The sequence below is a fragment of the Eschrichtius robustus genome, chromosome 19 (assembly GCF_028021215.1).
Source record: "Eschrichtius robustus isolate mEscRob2 chromosome 19, mEscRob2.pri, whole genome shotgun sequence".
Taxonomy (NCBI): domain Eukaryota; kingdom Metazoa; phylum Chordata; class Mammalia; order Artiodactyla; family Eschrichtiidae; genus Eschrichtius; species Eschrichtius robustus.
The window spans coordinates 21,766,977-21,788,004 of record NC_090842.1 but is presented as its reverse complement, the minus strand read 5'-3'; the positions used below and the strand labels follow the sequence as shown (position 1 = coordinate 21,788,004).

General features: G+C 46.4%; 2 protein-coding genes and 1 pseudogene across 3 annotated transcripts in view; 1 reads left to right on the top strand and 2 right to left on the bottom strand.

The window, feature by feature from the left end:
• Nucleotides 1–10,824, bottom strand: part of CDH11 (cadherin 11) — a 143,880-nt gene extending 133,056 nt beyond the window's left edge. For both annotated transcript variants that reach the window (XM_068529016.1, XM_068529015.1), the window contains exon 1: nt 10,387–10,824. The gene's annotated coding sequence lies outside the window, so the exon portion shown is untranslated. The remainder of the gene's footprint in view (nt 1–10,386) is intronic.
• Nucleotides 10,590–11,738, top strand: LOC137752373 (collagen alpha-2(I) chain-like). Its single transcript, XM_068527101.1, has 2 exons — nt 10,590–11,102; nt 11,292–11,738. Exons 1-2 carry the CDS (start codon nt 10,590–10,592, stop codon nt 11,736–11,738), a joined length of 960 nt encoding a protein of 319 aa, XP_068383202.1.
• A 6,805-nt stretch (nt 11,739–18,543) lies between these two features.
• LOC137753531 (large ribosomal subunit protein mL37-like) lies at nt 18,544–20,252 on the bottom strand (annotated as a pseudogene).
• Nucleotides 20,253–21,028: the final 776 nt, after the last annotated feature.

Below are 21,028 nucleotides of genomic sequence, written 5' to 3'. Positions count from 1 at the left end.
TATTCCAAGGTGTGGAATCACTCAAAAGGAGTGTCTTCTGTAGTTTAACAAGGTTCTGTCCCTGCTTCTATTCTGGTTTTTTTTTATTGTTGTGTTGTGTTTCGTTTCTAATAAGAAAGGTAGGTGTCTGAGTAAACCAACCTATTGCATGGGGCTAGGAGGGATGACAGATATTCTGGACAATAGACTAAAGGTTTAAATTTAAAAAACATTTTGGAAGACTGGATCAATGGACCCAGACTATAGATATGAAGTATAACAGAGATAATAATAACAGCAACCTCATTCCATGCACTCTTTAAACACTTTTATATATTAATATCATTTAATATCAGAACCATCCTATAAGGTAGACATCATTAACCCAGTGTTACAGTTGAGGACATTGAGAAATAGATATAGTGACTTGCACAGCTGGGAAGCGGCAAGCTTTGAAGCAAGGCAGCCTGACTCCCTAGCACTGCTGAAGGTGCCTTATCATGTCTTATGTGCACAGGGACAGGTGGGGAAATGTCACTTAACAGCAGCATGTAAGGAAAAACAAACAAATTAACTGTGGAGCATAAGTCCTCTGGGTGATGTGGCTGGCAATAAAAGCTAATGTAATGTAGCCTCGGGCTGCAATAAAAGAAGTGTGTAGAAGGGAGTTGATAGTCTAGAGTCTAGCTGCCTCTAGATTTCTGTCTTCAGTCCTTCCCTCCGAGGAGGGCTGGAGCAAAAATGAATGGGGTGTTCATTCTAGAGATGTTAAGACCAGGGAGAAGGCATCCTGGAAGACAACTTAGATCCTGAATAACTGCAATGGGGAGGAAGAATTGTATCTATTCTGCATGACATCAAAGGCTTGTACCAAAGAATACAACCTCTGGGGAAACAGAGTTTGGCTCAACCTAAGGAAGTATTTCTAAAAGTGAAAGTTCCTAATGTCTCAGTGGTTTGCATCCAGGGGTAGTGAGCTCCATATGACTAGTGAGCTCCAGTCATCACCAGCACATGGTAGCCAGGAATGGCATAACGTGTTGGTCTGGGTGGCCTCTAGGGTCCCCTCCTACCATGCAGCAGTGCAATGCTGTTTTTCCTTCCCCAAAGCACCCCTGATCACTGAACTGCATGTGGCTTGTCCTCACTGTGGTCCTCTTTGTTTATACTTCCTTTGCAGCACGGACAGTATGAGGCCTTGAGATTTTACAGACAGACCTAGTATGTTCTGCACCATTGATATTGTCAGCTCTCTGAGGGAAGGCCCTGTGATTTGACCATTTCATTGTGCCCAGCCCAGGCCTTTCAATAAAGTATGGGACAAAGAAATGAGTTTGAGATGGAGTTCAAACCAAACCCTGCCAGAGGGCCCTGTGAAAGCTTAGGGGTGGCAAGGTGAGGATGCCATTCCTACTCTGTTATCTCTGGAAACTTGGAATGGAAGTATTAGTGGTAGATGTCTTTCAGATAGGACAGAGCTGAAGGGTGAAGTCAAATGGTACATATTGCAAAATATTATCAAATGGCACTGCATTGGCTGACCATGACTTCCAAATAGTAGGTTCATGCAAAGCCCCATATATAGATGTTACGATTTAACTGCCAAATGATGTTACAGGGGGAATATATATATATATATATATATATATATATATATATATATATATATATATATATATATACTTGAACCAATGATATGTTTAAATAAGAATCAGACCAGAGGTATATAGACTCTAAAAAAATAGTAAAAAGGCTTTTGCTTTCAGATCGTGGTAAAAGGTTGGGTTAAGAGCCAAGACCCCCGCTCCCCAGTTCTTGCTCCCTCTGCTCCTAAATTACCAAGTGACTCAGGCAAGTCATGGTTCTTCTCTGGGTCCCTGGACCCTCATCTCTAAAAGAAGGTTGACTGGAATAGCTGATAGTTCAGTTAATGACTTCAAACATCTGACTCCTGAGAGTTCTACTTGGTAAAGTGGGATGTCCAGTCCTTGCTACAGGAAGTAGGAGGTCCAATCACCGTATGGTGGTTAGACTGCAATCGAGACTCTGATTTAAGATGCCACATGTTAATGGGGACAATGACAAAATGGAGTGGAAGTAGATGGGAGAGATGAGGATGGTGCAAGGTCTGTAAACTGTATCTCGCCAGATTAGCTGAAGCGCTGAGCGGCAGAGCACACTGACATAGGGGTTAAGTTTGGTGTCAGATACCCGAGTTTGAATCCCAGCTTTGCCAATTACCAGCTGTGGAACACTGGGAATGTCTGGGTTTTTTCCTCTGTAAGGTGCTAGCAATAACTTTACCAGCTCATAGGGTCACTGTGGCTAAGTCTCATATTATAGAATGTTCTTAGCACAGTGCCTGAAACTAGCTAAGTGCTCAATAAATACTTTTTATTGGATTTTAACTGTTACTGGATGCCATTTTCAAATATTTGTAGGGCTGTCAGGAGAAGGAAAAAGTGATGGGGAGCAGGGGCAAAGTAACTGTTGGGAGAAAGTTACAGCAGGGGGGTATTTTAGCTCCTTATATGAGGGGGCATTTTAATGAACAGAGTTGATGAATCACCTCTCATGTCATGGGGTTCCAGAGAGGTCGCTAGCATGCTGTCGTCAGGACATTTAAGCAGCTGCAGGGTTAGTGGCAAGCAGAAAACCTGCTGAGAGGGAGAGTTAGACCATAAGATCTCAGAGGCTCCTTTTATGGTCAAGATTTGGGATCCTGTAGGGGCACAGGGTCAAGCCGTCAGCTCAGCTCTCTGTCTAGCTGCTCTTCTCCAGGAAGCTGAGGAGGCCCAGGATTGCAACACACGTCACCCATAGCAGAAAACTGCTGGGCATGTGGAGTCAGAAAGGCTTGGACACCCGGCTTTCCTTCCTTCAGCCTGGTGAGCTTGGACAAGTGTCTGGAATCCTCCTGGGGGTCATTTTACCCACTTGTAAAATGGAGCTGACAGTACCCTCCTCATAGGGTGACTGCATAGAATTAAGGAGGTAGTGGGTGCAGCACCTTTCACAGAGTAGCATCTCATAAAGTTGGCTCTCTCCCCTGCCCTTTTCCCAGTAAACACAGGCAGAGCCTTCCTTTCATTGCACCCTGCACTCAGGAGGGAATGCATAGGGCCTGGGGTAGGAACAGATGACACAAGGAGGCCACAGATGGGACACAGCAGGACAATCTGGAAGAACCAGGAGCCTTGGAAAGCCCAGCCTGACTGTGATACTGGGTGTGAAAACAGAGCACCATCAACAGCTGCGTGGGGGTGAGGGTTCCTGCTATTTTTAACGTGATGCCAAATCCCTGGGCTTTTGCTTGGGCCCGAGGAAGAGCGCAGAGAGGGCAAGAGCTTCTTCAAGCTGCAGTCTTCCCACGGGTCAGACTGTCACTGCTCACCCTCCCGAAAACCCCAAACTACATTTACCTGAAAAACAAACAGGCATATTCTGGAAATGGCGACATTTTTTTCAAGAGAGTAATTATCATTTAAGCTAGTTTGGAATAGTAATGCGTCCCTTTTAAAGGGAAGCAACCCTTGTGAGGAATATCTCAACATCACATGCTTAGCAAGCTTTCCCAGTAAGATATTACTTCAGGGCAACTTTTCCACAGCAACCCATGTGTAAAAACAAGCAGGGAGAAAATGCAAAGGTAGGAAGGAGGCAGGCAATTTTCAAAAGCGGTACTTATCTCTAAAATCTCGACTGCCTCTTGAATATTTTAAATGGAAGAGGGATGGGTCACTTAAACTTATGAAATGTTTTTTTTTTTTAAAAAAGGCAGGTACTAATAAACAATTCATCACTAATTCGGAGAGGCCTCAAGCCAAAGGGAAAGTTTAGTGAAGGATTTTGGCCTAAAAATTGTGAGGAAGAACTTCTACCTGCCACCATTAGTCTATAAAAGTGAAGCTCAGGTCTCTTTCTGAGAGGACAAGGCCCGAGCAGTCACTGCGTGCTTGTTGTGAACCAGGCATTGCACCCAATCCTTATGTTATCTTACAACAATCCTAGGACATGGGTATTGTGAGGAGCTCCATTTTCACAGATGAGGCAGCTGAGTCTTAGAGAAGTAAGGTAGCTCATTTTTGGTTACTACTTTGTAAGCAGTGGAGCTGGAATCGAGAAGAATCAAACTGCTGGGCAGGGCTGGAACTAGGGTGAGTCAGGTGGAGCTCTGTCCTTGGGCACAAAATATAAGGGGATGCCAAAAATCTCAGTAATCAAGATAAATAATATTTTAAGGAAATATTTAAAAAATCAAGATCACTAGAAAAAATCCACAATGAGCAAAATATCAACATTTTAAATAAAGACAGGATTGGGACTTCCCTGGAGGTCCAGTGGTTAAGAGTCCACGCTTCCACTGCAGGGGGTGCGGGTTCGATCCCTGGTCTGGGAACTGAGATCCTGCATGCCATGTGGTGTGGCCAATAAATAAATAAATACAGACAGGATCTAACTGCACTAGTACGTCTTAGCCTCACTCTCCTCACCCTGATCTTGGCCCTGTCGCTCGGCAATACTGCCTCTAAGTCTGAATAGGTGGTCCAGGCCTGGGGGATGATGGTAATAGGCCTGAGTGTTCAGGATGTGATCATCAGTAACACATACCCAGAGATCATGGTGGGGGTGAATGTACCATAATTAGAGGATATGTCTATCCCTGCCTTCATCCATGCTTGTTCTTACTGAGAATAAATCAGCATCCATGGCAGGGATGCTGCGCTAAATTCTCACTGTTTGATCTCACTGGTGGAGCCTAGCAATGGCTGGAAAGAGACCTCTGTGTGTCTTAAACTAAATTCAGGTAGGGGCCTCCACTGCTATGGTTGCTATGTTAGGTGATCATCATGGTGGCCATTTTCTTCAAGAAAAGTGAACGTGGAGAAGTAATCTTAATTTGTGAAATCATGCCAGTGCAGAGGACCGTGTCAGGAGGATTTCCAGCAAATAAGGAGGTTCATGGAGTAAATGAAGGTTTTTCTTCAACTGGAATAACCAGAAAAATTCGAGAAAAAGGCAATGCTTATTCACAATATCCTTTGATGAGTACTCAGTGCCAGACGGCAATAGAATAAGGCTCTGGCCACTGTTTACTGTGGCCTGCCTGTAAGGCTGTGTATGCCAGCTTTCTGGATTCAGCACCTCACAGGGTCTAAATGAGTAGAAAGAGAGAGAAAAGGGGAGAGAGACACCAGTCCTTGGCCTGCCATGAGAAACAGCATCATTAGTCTCTCCCACACTCTTTTTTTTTTCCCCCTCCTCTTTCTTCCTTTCCTCTCTTCTTCTCTCTCAGACTCCCATCTCATTTAACATCCTGTGTACTAGGTGCTCTGCCTGAGCAGAAACCCTGACCACAGAGACTCTGAGAACAATGCTTTATCTCTATAAGCATCTTGGAACTCTGTGACTGTCTGACGGCTAATTAAACCAAATAACAGTGAAATTTTCCCTCCAGTTCTAATGAGCGTGCATTATTCACAAGCACTTACAATTTAAAAGTGCCTTCGTTTTAAAAGTTAAATAAACTGTACGGCGGTAAGTGAGCTTCGGTTTACAAAACACTTTGTCTTACTTTCCACTGAGTTACTTAATACTCCCTCCCATAATCCATTTGCATTGATCCCTCCTTCATCAACTGCCCTTGCATTCCAACGCACTCAGAGCTGCAAAGAACACCACTGCTGATTCACCAGGGAGGCAACTGTACTCAGTTAAAAAAAAAAAAAAAAAAGATACAAATAAGAATCTACTTAAGACAGTACTTATTTTTTTAAATACAGCTTTCCTCTTAATTATAGTATAGCATTAGTTTTTTGTTTCATTCTTCTGAATTTCATAATGACACTATAAAACAGTAACAAATATAAATTTGTGCAGCCTGGAATACGCAATTTAATCATAAGCAGTAATTTCCATATCACTGAGGAGGAAAGAAAAGTCAAATGATTAAACTCCAGGGCATGAGGACCAATCTTGAATTAAATTTTACACTCTGCTAAAGTTAGGTTTTGTACAGCAATATGAAGAATGGTTTAAAGGTAGTAGTAAAATATTTACTGTTTTATTAAAACTCCATGCCCCAAAGTGTTTACCAAAGATCAAACTGCTATTCTTTTTTGCAAATTAAAAATGTCTTGCAGACATCTTCAAAAACCTCTTGAAAGAATAGGCAATGATATCACAGCAATCTCACTAATATTTCTCTTCTTTATTCATGCCCTTCCTCTCGGAGTCTGAAATGATGCTTTTTTGCAGGGAAGAAAAAAAAAAAGAAAAGAGCCAGAAAATCCTCCCAGATCACTGACTCAGTGAGAACTGACCTTGTTTCTCATACAGCCCAGCCCCCATCCATCTCCTGCTCAGACATCTCAAGATTCAGGTTTTGCAACTTTCTAGTAAACTCCAAGGTGGGAAGAGAGTGAAGGTAACGGGATCCACCGACTAGAAAGATGTTAATCCTGACAAACTGCTCAAGCAGTAGCCTGAACCACAGCGAGATTGAATTCCGTCTCTCCTGAGAGGTCCAGACAAGGCTGCTGGTAACAAAACCGCTTTTCATGGTGCCCTCAAAAGCAGATGGGCCCCACGCACGAAGTTGGAGAAGGGTGCCATTGCCCTCTAGTGGCCAGAAGTGCAATCTTCCGCGAAGGAGCCCATTTCCAGAGATGCACAAGGCTCTCAATGTCAGCGTAAAATTATAGCAGAAAGATGTTTAATTATCCTCCTCGAGTGTTTTCTTTAGTCCTTCTTTGCCCATAGAGGAGGCTGTGGATGGCTATCATAGTAATCCTGATGGAAAAGCTCACTCCTACTCCTACTGGTGCATCAGAATTTGTCCAACTTTCTCCAGCTTTGTTTTATTTTATTTTTTTTACCAGACCTGTTGATGTTTTTCCCCTAGTCCCTTAAATAACACACACACACATATCTATAAATAGAGAGACAGAGAGAGACCAAAGATATTTACATATTTCAGGGGCAATAACTTTGGACTGGAAAGGCTGACAACTACGATGTTTTGGTAAATCTAGAACAGGGGTTCTTGACAAATCAGGTAACTTTTTATGGAACAAGGACCAATTGCATAAGTGGGAAAAACATCCCAAACACATTTCAATCCCTTAAACCATTGGCTGGTGAATTTACAGAATGCTGAGATTTTCTAGGGAAAAAAAAAAAAAACTTAGGAATTTATAGTTATTCTGCAAATTTGACAGTTCAAGAAAAAAAGATTTGCTACCTACTTTCAAACTCTATAGACCACTGTCTTATCATTACTATTTAATGATAAGGTATTCCTATGATCAAAGTGAAAAAAATCAATATTGAAAATAAACTTAAACGAAATGATCATGTTTCTGGAACATCTGCCTACATAAATGTGTAGAAAATGAAGGCAGACTGAAATCAGATTTGCAGATCTTTAGATGGTTCTGAAAATAGCTTTGAATATCACAGATCAAAGTTTACATGAACTGTCAACTTAGTAAGTCACAGACATTCACAGGCAAGGTTCTGGGACACACTATGCTCATGGGACTGTAGCTCTGGCATTGTAAATCAAGCCTTGAGGTCAAAGTCATGGTGTTTCCCATATGAGGGTCCCCAAACCAGAAATCTTTACAAAGCAGCCATGTAATTCTATTCAAAGTGGAAGAAAAACCATGAATTATGAAGACAAGTGCATTAAAGGAGCATGAAATTGATCTGTATTCCCCCAAATCACAGCATGGCTCGCCAACCCTGCCCCTCCTCTTCCCACGAATAAACAAACAAACATACACATCCACAGCCACCACTGCAAAGAGGAAACATGAGTTCTGGGTCGTAAAAAACCAGATGTAACTTTTTAAAAAATTCTCAAATTAACAAAATATTGCATCTTAATTGAAAACAGAATTTAGGTTTCTAGTAATTTTACTGTCTGGTGTTTCGATAAGAATGCTGAACATAATGAAAGTTCTGAAGTGCTATCAAGATGGTCCAGTGCTTCAATTAGAGCTATTTCAAAAGCCTATTTTTCTAGTAGGCAATAAGCTCAGTTTGAGTAAATCTACATGTCTGGGCCGCAACAGATTATCCTATCTCAGTCCGTTCAATGCGGCTCTTCATTTCATTTTCCCTCCCCCAGGGGTGGGGAGGGTTATTTATTTATTTCTTTTCTGACAATGTAATAAAATGACCCGCTTATACAGACTCTGAAATAACAAGGAAAATAATGATAGTAATAATAATTATTAATAATAAAGTGCAGCTGCAAGATTCATGTATTAATTTGCAGTGTTTCAAAAGCAAGATGTAAAGATAATTCTCACTCAAGGAAAGTTTCCTGGCCTCTCAGATGCCTTTTCCTGGTCTGTACTTGAAAACTACTCACATTCCTTTGTACTAGGCAGGATTTCAGTCTTGCACAGAGGTTTGAATTCTAGGGCCCACTGGCCAACTCTAAAACTTTGAATTAGAGCTCATGACTAAGGAACTTTAGTGACCAGGAGCTTCAGGGTCCCTCTGGCATTGGCCCCAACCCTCTGTCTCTTTGTTTTGCAACTTTTATTCCTTTGTTCTACTGGAAGAAGACCAGGCTTCCTGCAGCAGGGGTTGGGCAGTGATTACTTCTGGGTTCTGATGGCTGCATCTCTGTATTTGTAGGGAAAATGATTCCAGGATTAATGAAATGAAGGTCAGCCTCTTCTCTTCTCTCTCATGGTATTAGGCTCTAGCTCTCAGAGCCCAGCGTGGCAAATGTGCTCATGCGATGCTGGCGGATCCTGGCTCCTGAGAACACTTCTACACCTCGGTCCCTGGGAAATCCAGACACCCCGCAAAACCATCGATGTTTGCTGCAAGCCCAAGTGATAAATCGATCCATCCTCTCACCAGATTAATTATCGTGGCTTCCCTGTGATTAAATCGAAAACTTACTCTGCCTCGTAGGAAAACTGATAGGAATGATAGGAAGAGGAAAACCAGGAAAGATTGCAGAGCCATCCGAAAAAGATTTCTTTAGAGGGAAACGGGAGGGAAGACTTTATATAGGCAGATGTATACCTTCATGCAGCAGGATTTTAGAAACAACCTTCCACCCCACCCCTTAGGGACGACCCGTCGTCATGCAGGGATGGCATTATTAAATAATTAAAAGATGCAATTTCTTAATAGCAGTGCTTTGGCCCGTGAAATTCCTGCTGCATTATCAGCAAAAGCAACAGGGCTTTCTTTTTCTAGCATTTCGAAAACCTTTCACCCGGGAAAAGGGAGGCGTGTGGACACAACCGCCCACCCCCACCCCCACCCCACCCCCGCCCAGAAAGCAAGGAGCAAGGCCTTGGCAAGAAAGGGATGAAGAAGCGCGACCCGGGGGCCTCCCTGACCCCAATTTCTCTGGGGACTCTCTTCTTCACAGCACCAGGCAGGCCTCCTACAGCTGTACCCGGGTGTAGGGGGAGAGGGGTGCTCTCCTCGCCGGCCCCCACGTTCTGCGGGGTTCTCCAAGCTCCTCACCCCCGGCTCCCGTTCCGGGGCAAAGATGAGGGAGGGAGGCCGTGCGTGCGGAGCTGGAGAGGCTCGGCGCGTTCCGGGAGGAGGCGCAGGCTGCGGGGAAGGCTTGCTTCGCAAAGTTAACGTTGACCCCGGCAAGCTCCACCAAGACCCAGCCAGAGCCGAGCCCGAGTCTGAGCCGCTCACGGGTCACCCCTTGAGCTGGCGGGTGCTGACAAACGGCCCCCCGAGCACCCGAAGAGACTCCGGCTTGAGGGCTGGCGCGCGCACCGCAGTCGGCAGCCCCAGCCGCAGTCTGCGGACCCAAACCCACGCTGTAAAAGTGCGGGGGAAATCGCCGACCCGAGCTGGGTTCCTTCCGTTTTCCGGGGCTTCCCCGGCGGTCTCGGTGGAGGAATTGAGTCCCCGGGAGCGCTCGGCGGGGATGGGGAGGAAGGGGTAGGGACCCTGCAGAGCGCGGTCATGTCTTCGCTTTCGGAAAGAGTCGCAGCGCGGGCGGGCGGACACCGCGCCGGGGGCGACTTTTCCCGGAGACCTGACCGGGGGGCAGTCGGCGTGTCCGGAGCGCAGCTCTGCAGCCTCTAGCTCCAGCCGGGTGCAAAGCCCCTGTCTCGCGGCTTCGGCGCAGACCCCATAAAAGGCCGGAGCTGGGGGAGAGACTGGAGCGCACATCTGGCGCCTCTGCCCCCTAAGCTGCCCGCGCCCACAGCTGGCTCGCTTCTTCCTTTTCGATTTTTAAACAAATCTTCTCTTACCTCCGCCCTCCCCCCGGTTCTGCTTTGCATTAGTGAAACCTTCTCGAGTCAGTCCTCCCCCGTCCCCAAACATTCTCATCCAGAGACAACCCCCACCCCACCCGAAGAAGCCCCATCCAGGCGAGAGGAAGGCACTGGCGGTGCGCCTCACCTGGGGCCCTGGAGGGTGGGCGCGAGGTGCGGGCCGTCGGTCGCTGGCGCAGGGCGAGCGCAGCAGTGTCAGCCCCGGCCCTAGTCCGGGTCCCATTCACAAGTCGGCGGCGGCTGCGAGCGGCCCCCGCGGCATCTGCTCGCGACGCTCCCCTCGTCTGGCGGCGGCCGCGGAATGAGCCGCCGAGCGCGCTGGTGGCAGGAATGAGAAACCGGGGGGAGGTGGCGGGCGGGGTGGGGGGGCGGAGGAGGAGGGAGGCCGCCGCTGGGAGGGAAGGAAAGGGCGGGGGGCGGAGAGGAGCGGAGGCCGCTAGTCGCGGCGAGCTGGGCCTCGCAGAGGCTGCGGGGGCCGGCCCGTCCGCGTCCCTTCCCCCAGGGGCCCCCGGGATGTCAGCCCCCGGGGTTCGTGGCCGCCCCCTTCCCGCCTTGGGTCGCCGCACTCCGGCTCCCCTGGGGCTCAGACGGAGTCCAGAGCGACTGAAGTTGGGCTCCGGGGACGCACAGCCAATCAGGGAGGGCGGCACAGGGAGACTGGGGAGGGCTCCGGGGCCCCTCTTTCCTCCTTCGCCCAAATCCGCTCCAGCTGGTCAGGCTGGGCCCTTGGCCCAGGAGGCCTGGGTGGTGGGTAGGGGGAAAGCGTCGGCCAAGTGGGGGGGGCAATCCGGCATCGTGCTTCCTCACCCCATCGCCCCACGTTCCAAAGATCCCTCCACGTCGGTGGCTTCTGCCCTACTCCCTCTCCCCATGCCTAGCAAACTCTGCTTGGGGCGCGGGTGGTGAAACCTGGGGGAGGGAGACTTTGGACTTGGGAAGAACCACGTCTCTGTTCTCTCCCAGTTCTCCCTCCCCCCGCCCCCCCAATCCCCAAAGCCTAGTGTGGGGAAGGCGGGTGCCGGGATCGCTTAGCCAGGGTTGGCCCGGCCCCCGTGCCAGGCAGGTACAGTGGCCCCCGCCCGCACGCAGCGTCACTTGTTGCCTCAGGCCCCCTCGCCGCACGCCCGCCCCGGCTCGGTGGAGAGTGCGGTTCTGCGGGAGACCGGGCCTGAGGGCGCAGTGCCTGCATCCTCCCTGGGTGGCCCCCGTAGCCCTCCAGGAGGACTCGTTGGAGGAGGGGGCCCCGGGCCTGCTTCCTGCCCTCGCGGAGTCGCCGGGAGAAAAGGCTGGCGGGGCCTGGGCTTCGGAATCACGCCAGGGACTGGGCGGGGCGCTAGTGCTTCGGGAGCGGTGCTGGGACCCGCACACGCCGCCGTCCGTAGGGTGGAGGGGGACGACTGTGAGCTGGTGGGGACCCCTGGCCGGAACAAGTTCCTTTGGTGGGAGGCGGCGGAAAAAGCAGAGACTGAGGGAAGCTGAAGCAGCAAACGGATAATGGGGAAAAGGAATCCCAGGAGGGACGCGGATGAGGACGGAAAAGGAGTGATGGGCCCGCGAAGAAGGGGAAGGAGGAAGCGGAGGGAAAGCCGGGCGAGAGGGGCGGAGAGGAGTCGAGGAATTAACACTAATGAGGTCGAAGAATGAAGAGAAAGCCTCGGAGGGTGCGCGAAGGGGGAAGGGACTGTAGTCGTGGGAGGGGAGTGGGGGCGGCCAAAGCCGGCTCTCGGGCTCCCAGCCCTGGGCGCCGGAGTCCCAGCGGTCCGCAGAACCCTCACGTTTGCACGCGGCACGGGACTGCGCGGGGCTGCGCGCGGGGGCGACGGGCGGGGCGGGGCCATCCGGCTACCACGCCCACGCCCCCCCGTGCGCCCGCGGGCTTCTTGGCGGGTCCGGGATCCCTGAGGCGTCGGCCGCCGCCCCAGCCGGCGTCCTGAGCCAAGCTGCCGCGTCCTTCGCCCTCCGTGTGGCCGTGGCCTTTAAACTGCCGTTTCCTCGGCTGGGGGCGGGGGCGCTGAGTTTCCCGCTGGGAGGTTAAGTGGCCCCCCTTTACTTCCCAAATGCCGCAAGGAGACAGGCCTCTGGGCGCTAGGTACCCCCCCCCCACCCTCGCCCTACACGTGCCGGTGCGAGGCCCTCGAGAGGCCGAGGAGGCGGAGCGCTTTCCCCGAGAGCGCAGTGAGTGGGACGCGGTGCCTGTCTCTTCTCCCTCCACAGGTTGGTCCCTTCCACACTCTGCCTGCTTCCTTTATCATCCTCTCTGGTCCTGTCTTTTCATCTGCCACTTCTGTCTGCTCTAAGCCCTGAAACTTTGTATGGGCTTAGTATGTCCTATGCCACCGCCCAGGTCCCCGCACTCTAAAGGGGCAGAACATGGTGATGGGGTGCTCTGACCTCAACGGTTCCACTTATAAATGAAGTTACAGAGGAGAGGAGGGAAGAGGGCCCCACTCTCCCTCAGAGATACTCGGAGTTTGCTCTTGTTTGTCTACTAATGCTTGTCTGAATTTTCTCATGCTTTCCACGTAAGTGAAAGTGGAAACAGGAAGGGAACGTGAAGGGCTCATCAGTCTAATTGCAGGTATACAATGATGTTGGGGATTGGTGATGGTTAGGACAGAGCTTGATCCGTGAGAAAAGTTTCATTAATTCCATTTTGGAGACAGGACCAAGGATGAGCCTTGTCACATTTGACCTGACGTTATCCGGAATGTGTTCTTTGCTTTTTGGTTCAGAATTCGTTAAGTGACAGCAGTTGTTTGTTGGTGGTGGTCGGTTTTTTTAGACCATCCCTTCCGTGAATGATAGCATCAGCAGATTTTCAAAAGTATGTTAAAAATTGCTTGGCAGATTTCTACTGACATTGCACACCTGAATCAGATGGAACCCAGTGTATAGCAGCACTCAATATTCCTTTGCACAACCCAGCAATTTTATGCCTGGGAGTCTACTTAAGACAGCTGGAAACTTATGTCCGCACAGGCACATGTGCCTGAATGTGCATAACAGCGTTAGTCATTATAGCCAAAAACTGGAAACAGTTAACATGTCCATCAACGGGTGAGTGGATAAACAAAATGTGGTATATCCATATAATGGAATAGTATTCAGCATTAAAAAGAAAAGAAATACTGATGCATGTTACAGTATGAATGACCCTTAAAACATGCTAAAAGCCAGGTGCAGAAACCAGATATTTTCTGATTCCATTTATATAAAATATTCAAAAAAGGCAAATTTATAGAGACAAAGCAGATCAGTGGTTGTCTCGGTATGAATAGGAATTAACGGCAAATGGGCATGAAGGAACTGTGTTGGGAGATGAAAATGTTCTAAAATTGGATAATGATGATGGTTGCACAAATCTATAAATTTATTAAAATTCTTTGAATTATAACCAAAAAGGAAGGCAAAAATTTACACCTTTATTCCCGGAGTATCTATGACCTACAGCTGAGCCCCAGGGGGAAAACATTGCAAGGCAGTTTTATAGAGAGAGAAATGTTTAAATTTAAAAAAAAAAGAGTTCTAGTTCTTATGGAAAGATAACCATACTTATATTCAGCAAGTTCTATTTTGGCGACGGCTTTGGAGAGTCTTATAAGTGTTAAAGCAAGTTAATTCCCCCCTTTCACTCTTCTAAGTGATTAATTCCTGGGAACTAGAGTTAGGCATTCCAGTTCGTGACATTTTAAACACACCTACACATAGACACAGTACAAAGTGCACATTTCCGAGGGGATTTTTTTATGACTATGTTAGGATCTGTCTTAGAAATCCATATCAAGCACTTGGGTGGAGTATTGTGTGATTACAGTTTGGATTAAAAAAGGAAAAGAGAAAAAAAAAAAAAAAAGAACCCACTGACAGTTTAAATTAAAAGATTCAGTTCATCCAGCAGCCAAAAGTTTGGGTGTTTATCTTAACTTGCCTCACCTTTCCTTCACCTTGTTCTTCATGGGAGGAAGCCAGGGTTCAGGGTTGCTCGGGAGGCAGGATTGAACGGTCCCCTCTGCTTCCTGACTCTTCCGGTCCAGACAGAGATGAGGCTCAAATGGGCCTTTTCTTCTCTTTGTCCTTGTCAGCAAGAGGCTGGTAACTTCCTGTTGGTTCCTTCATCAAAGTTACCAGGCTCTCATCCCTTTGATGCGTCTGTCCTCAGACTCTGAAGATAGCCAGGCCCTGCTGAGTCAGTTCCTTGTTTTCACTTAGAAGCCCCAGGCTACCCCGGGCCTTCTCAAAGTTTCCTGCTCTAGAGGCATCCTTTGGTAAATGGTATAAAAAGTGAGGCAAGATCCAAATAGGGAGATGGTTTTATCACATTGCAGTAGGCCCACATCATGCCTTCCCCAGGCAGAGGGAGAACACTGAGAAAGACTGAAGAGGTATGCCTTTTCTGAACCAGGCATTTCAGATAGAGATTCCCACAGCTGAGGCCACAGAGATAAGTGGGGAGGCCACAGGCCTTTGATCTGAGTCTGATTCCTGGTTCTGCTGCTTACTAGCAAAGACTTTAATCTCTGTGAGATTCAGTTTCCAGTTCTGTAAAATGGGGCTTGCTATCTGTGCCTAGATTGTTGCAGGGATTAAATGTGCCCACATACCTAGAGCAGTAAGCACTGTGCATAAAGCAGAGGCTCAATAAATGAAAGTTATTAATTACTATTATTAATTATGAGGTCTGATTATTGTCACACCTTAAATCACCTGAGCAAGAAAGGAGTCATGTTACAGTATGAATTATAATAATGATGGAGATTAATCTTATCATAAATGATATTTGTAATAAAACTTCTGGTCAAGAATATTTTAGCAGTTCAAAATTTACTGACACTGTAAGGCCTGTCATGGGTCATATAGAATTAGATGTGCCAACCTTGGGGGCAGGGGCCCTGGGTTCATGTCCTAGATCTGCAAATTCACTGAATCTCCTTGGGTAAGTAATTTTCTTTCTGTGAGCCTCAGTTCCCATGGCTGTAAATGAGAGCTTACTCAACATAAGTTCTGAGGAGGATACTTCCAGAGCTGATATTCTGGAGTTTTTAAGTCAAGACTCTGTTAAATTGAAAACCTCTCTTAGATGCATTTCCTCTTTCCACCACTAGGAGCAGTCAGGCAATCATCTCAGGCGAAGCCCTGACTCCAAGAATCCCCTATCTCTCAAACATAATCCACTTTAACTCTATCTGTAGCGTTTCTTTGTCTTTCCCTCTCACCTAGACTATAAGTTCCCCGAGGGCAGGGATGATACCTTTTTTGGTTTTTGTCTGTATCTCCAGCACCTGGTGCATTAGAAGTCCAATCAATATATTTGATTAATTGATAATGTTAATTAAGAAATATTTTTATTAAATTAAGGCCAGTATATCAGTCATATATCACCACAGTAATACTAGGGTATGAATAACCACAGCACTCAGTGACTTAAAAGAACAGTTATTTACTCTCATACATCTGTGGGTTGGCTGGGGCTGGGCTGGGGTAACTCCACTCAGCTTTCTGTATTTCTCATCCTCCTCCTTAGGGCTAGCTTGGGCATATTCTCATGGTGATGGTCACTGCACAAGATGCCAAGCAGAAATATGTGCGGTGTCTTGAGGTTGAGGTGGTCTCCAGTAGGCTGAGAACTGGAAACTATCTTTTCTATCTCATTTTGTTGGCCAAAGCACACCATGTGGCCAGATTGAAAGTTAATGGGTGGAGAAATATAATCTGCTTTTCTAGTGGAAGAAGCTTCAGAAGTTGCATGGCAAAGAGTCTGAATACAGAGAAGTGTAAAGAGTTGGGGCCATTAATGCACTCTCCCACAAGCAGAAACAGATTTCCATCATGCCACCATTCTGGGTCATCTTGGGTTGTCAGGTCCCATAGGTTATATCCTATAATCATGAATACAATATTCTAGAACATTAGAGGAGACAGAAGATCCGAAGGCGATTTCAGTGTCTTACCAAATTGTAACCATGTCCTTCCTTTACTTTGAAGTTCCAGTTGTAAAGGAAGAAAGCAAGCAGAAATATTAATGTAATAGTATTAATCACCAACTTATATATAAAACTAGAAATTCTCAAAACATTCCTTCAAAGTATGTATTATTATCCTTATTTTACAGATGAGAGAATTGAGACAAGAAAATTATATGCCCTGCTCGATATAAATACAACTGGTAAGTACTGGAACTGGGATTCCAGCCTATGTATGTTTGACTCACACGTCATCCCACTAGCTTGCCCTTTGGAGAAGCTCATGCAACAGATTCTAGTCTTGATATGTTTGGGGGTGTGTGGGGAAGAGAGAGAAGAACTTTCCTCTACACCCAAGGCAGAGGGCATCTATCGGATCCCTAGGCACAGTGCCTGCAACACAGTAGGTACACAAAAAAGTATTCATGGAAGGGTAAAAGATGAAAGGGTGAAAGGCGGTAAGGGAGAGAGGAAGGGGAAGTCAGCAGAAGTGGAGAACGTAAGAGAGGAAGAAGGAGGATATAAGCGAAAAGATATAAGTATGTTGATCTATATGGAAAAACCATACCTTTCCGTGATGGCCAGAAATCTGTGGATTCTGAGGGTCACTCATCCCTTGCCCCTACTGGTGCTGAGAACAATTGCCTCCTGCCTGCCTCCATTCCACAGTGTAGATGGTACAACTTGAGCCAGCCCCTGACTATCTTGCTGATCTTCCAATCTCTCCCTTGATCACTCAGGCCACACTTATTTTCTTGTTGTTGTTCAAATGCACGTGTACTCCAGATTCAAGACATTTGCATTTGTTCTGCCCTCTGCCTGAAGCACCCTGCCCCTATTTCATGGTCTGCTCCCTCATTTTGCCTATTTAATCAGGATTTACCTGGCTCTCTCACCAGCAGAATCACCCATTCGATGCTCTAATCCCCTGTAGTCTACCACTTTCTATCCCTTTAGTCTGCTTTATTCTTGTTTATAACATATATGTACTTGACGTCATATTACATATTTTAATTTACATGTTTTTATTGGTCATCTTGCTCCACCAGGCTATAAACTTCAGGAAGGCAAAGTACATCATCTCTCTCATTCACTCCTGTGTCTTGAGCATCCAATACTGTGCCAGGCATATGGTAAGCACTCAGTAAATATTTGCAGAATGAATACGTGAATAATATATGCATGAAAGATGCTAACTGAATGAATGAATCCCCAAACCAAGAGCAGATGAATCATCTGCTTGAATCTAAATGTGGTGCAAGTGTCCCTTGTTTACAAAGTGAATTTAATGATGCCAGTTATTCACACTACAAAATGATTCTGCATTTTACCAAAGGTTTTATTCGAAAGCTAATTAAAATAGCTACCTTGTTTAGTGCTTTTAAAAATATAATCCAATTTACAAAGTGGTGGTGTGCAGGCAGCTTTTCTAGAACATATGAATTTCTTAAAATGAATTACAGGTATGCATAATGACAGTTCTGATTCTGATTTCTAATTCTTGTTTGTTTGTTGTATGGACAAAGAAATTGGCTTAATAAAGTGCCTCACAGAGGGCTATTTCAATGTTCGTATGTGCATACATTTACGTTACTTTTTAAACTTGTGAATAGGTGCATTTAAATATGTTTGTGCTCATGGAGAACCACTGGAAGTATTTTCAAGGTTGGTACCGGCTTGCTTTGCAAATAGTCTACAATTTAGACTACAGGATTTGAGAGCTCTGTGTTCCAGTTTTCATGAATGTTGAAACACTGACTATCAGTGCTGAGAAGGGAAGGCAGAAATGATCCTTAGCTGATGGAGAAGGCTTAAAAAAAATCTTTCTTTAGTGTCCTCAGCTTAAGATAAGTGAACTTACACAGCATAGACTATTTCAGTGCTTTATCTAGTGGTTGTGTGTTTCCCTTTCCCTATTCAGTTGCCTTTTTGGTGGCTAAGAGATAATAGTGATGTTTCCATAGAGCAAAGGTAGGTCAAAATGGAATGCAGTATTTTACACAGGTGGCCCAAGAGCTTTCTTCTTGGAAACAATATTCCAGAAAATTCTCTCTATTCTGATTGACAGTCACTTTAGTTCTGGGTCTTAAGCCATGATTGATTCCCCATTGCAAAGAGTATTGTTCTGGGCATGGGTAGAATTAAAGAATAACACTTTTAATAGCTATTCATTGAATGCCTATTAAGTACTTTAATTTCAATCTTTACAACTGTTCTACAGAGCAAGTATTCTTAAGCCCATTTTATAGGTAAGAACAGGGAAGCTCAGAAAATTGGACAGCTTACTCAAATAGTTTGCTAATAAATGAATAATTAAATGTGACTTAACTGCTCAGAGTCTACAAGGGAATATAACTAGGAACTAATTTATATGGGAGAGGTGGTAAGGAGAGGTGAGTGGAGGTCTCCGTAAAGGTATGAATCAAAGCTGAGAATTAAAAGATGAAGACGGGCTAGTTAGGATAAGTGTAGGGAGAGAACATGAACATTCATGGAAGAAATAGACTACATAAGGGCATTGAGGCAAGATGGAATTTGGAACTTTTGAGGAGCTAAAAAATATCTGTAAGACTGATGCTTAAAGAGCTTTGAGGAAATACAGAGACAGATAACCCAGGGCTTTGTAGGACAAGGAAAGGATTGTGAATCATATCTTGAATGCAATGGGCAGTTGTTGAATTTTTTTTTTTTTCTTAAGCAGAAGTGATCTGATTGTATTTGTTGACGAAGAGCCTAGTGGCTTCAAGTGGATGAGAGAAAAAAGGGATGCATGGATCTTTTCAAATTAATGATTTTGTTTTCTTTGGATATATACCCAGGAGTGGAATTGCTAGATCATATGGTAGTCCTACTTTTAATATTATGAGGAACCTCCATGCTGTTTTCCATAGTGGCTGCACCAATTTACATTCCCACCAACAGTGCACGGGGGTTCCCTTTTCTCCACATCCTTGCTAATAACACTTACGTCTTATCTTTTTGTTGATAGTCATTCTGACAGATGTGAGGTGTTACCTCATTTGCATTTCCCTGACGATTAGTGATGCTGAGGGTCTTTTCATGTGCACCCCAATGTTCACAGCATTATTATTTACCATAGTCAAGGTATGGAAGCAACCTAAGTGTCCATCAACAGATGAATGAATAAAGAAGATGTGAGATACACACACACACACACACACACACACAAAATGGAATCCTGTGTCATCATTCACATCATAAACATTGCATTCCTGAAGACCCATAGTGGGAGATATGGGATAGAAGGTCTCAAGAACATGATTCTTAGCAGCTTCTACTTCCTCTTGGAAGGCGTTGGGGGGGCAGAGGATCCTTGGCATTCAGCTGGGCTCCACTGGAACCATGGACCTGAATAAGAGTAGACTCTCGATTCCAGGTGGTGGATAACGTGTTGTTTTGGGCACAGATCTGCCTGGCCAGAGAAGGATGCTTGAGAACCTGGGATTTACACAGCTGTATCAGACTGTCCACAATGACTGGGCAGTAGGTCTCTCTCTTGGGGATGTTGTTCATTAGAGTGCCAGAGACAAGCACGAGAGATCACATTCAGAACACGTTCATCCTGGCTCTCTATGTGGTTCCTTGGATCGTCAGCAAGGCTAAACACTTTCTCAGGAAGGCCTTCTATTAACTTGGTCTTGGTAAGCCAGAGGGCCTGCTTTACACCCTCGAGGCGGCGGCAACGCTGGTGGAAGATGTAGCAGGCCTGGTCCTTGTACAGCAGGTGCTCGTGAAGCGGGGGCAAGTGGCGGAACTTCGGGTGCGTCCAGCCGGGGTCCCAGGGCGGGAAGACTCGCCGCGCCAGACCAGGTATAAAGTGCATCTTCCCGGCGTAGGTGATGGGCTCCAGTCCAGGAATCTCGTACACCCCGTCCGGGGGAGGAGGCTCGGGCTTCCGCGTGGAGCGCATGCCCCACTCTTATGCCCCACGTCTTGGGGCCCCGCAGCTCCCAAGACCGAGCCGCCCGCGGCGAGCAAGCGCCAGCCTTGCTGGCCCCGACGCCAACGCCATACCAATCCGATCTCTTCAAGACCTCCACCGGGACGCCGCCATCTTCCCGCGCGCAAGGCCTGCAGAGAACCCAACCTGCAGTTTTATGAAATCATTTTGGGCCCTAGGCTGCTCTCCTTTCCTGTGCCCGCGAATATCCTCCTGGGTCAGGAAGACAGTGTCACCTGATGTTTAATTAGTTAAAAAGAGAAATCCCTCAGCTCTGAGCAGACTTTGGACAAATACTTTCCTCTCTCTGAGCCACTTCTTGTCTAAAATGAGTTTGGCCGAAAGATTTCTACATTTCTGTTTCCCTCTGAAAGCCCATGGTTACTGATTACCTTCACTCCAGGCACAGCTTTTCAAAAGTATGTCCAAAGGATACATTTATATTGATTCTGTGTCAGTTGGAGTCCTGCCCTGAAACACAAGTGATAGGACACGGAGGGCATTCAGTTGACCCCAGAGCTCAGTGCGAAGGTCAGCCAGGTCCCCTGATGTTGCCACTCAGGGCCATTTGTCAACAATTCCTTGCTGTTCAAGGCCTCCAAAGATTTTTACCTGTCTACTTTCTTACCTAAAGTGTCCATACCATTGCTCATCTTATTTTCTCCTTCTCTGCTCCTATCAGGGGAGGGAGCAGGATTCCATGACACAGACAATGGACTTGGAAATTGAGCTGCCCAAGTTTGAATTCTGGTTATGGCCCTTACTTGCTGTTGGCAGATACTTTACCTCTGTGATCCTCACTTTCCACATCTAATAACATCGGTACCTCCTTCAGAGAATTGTTGTAA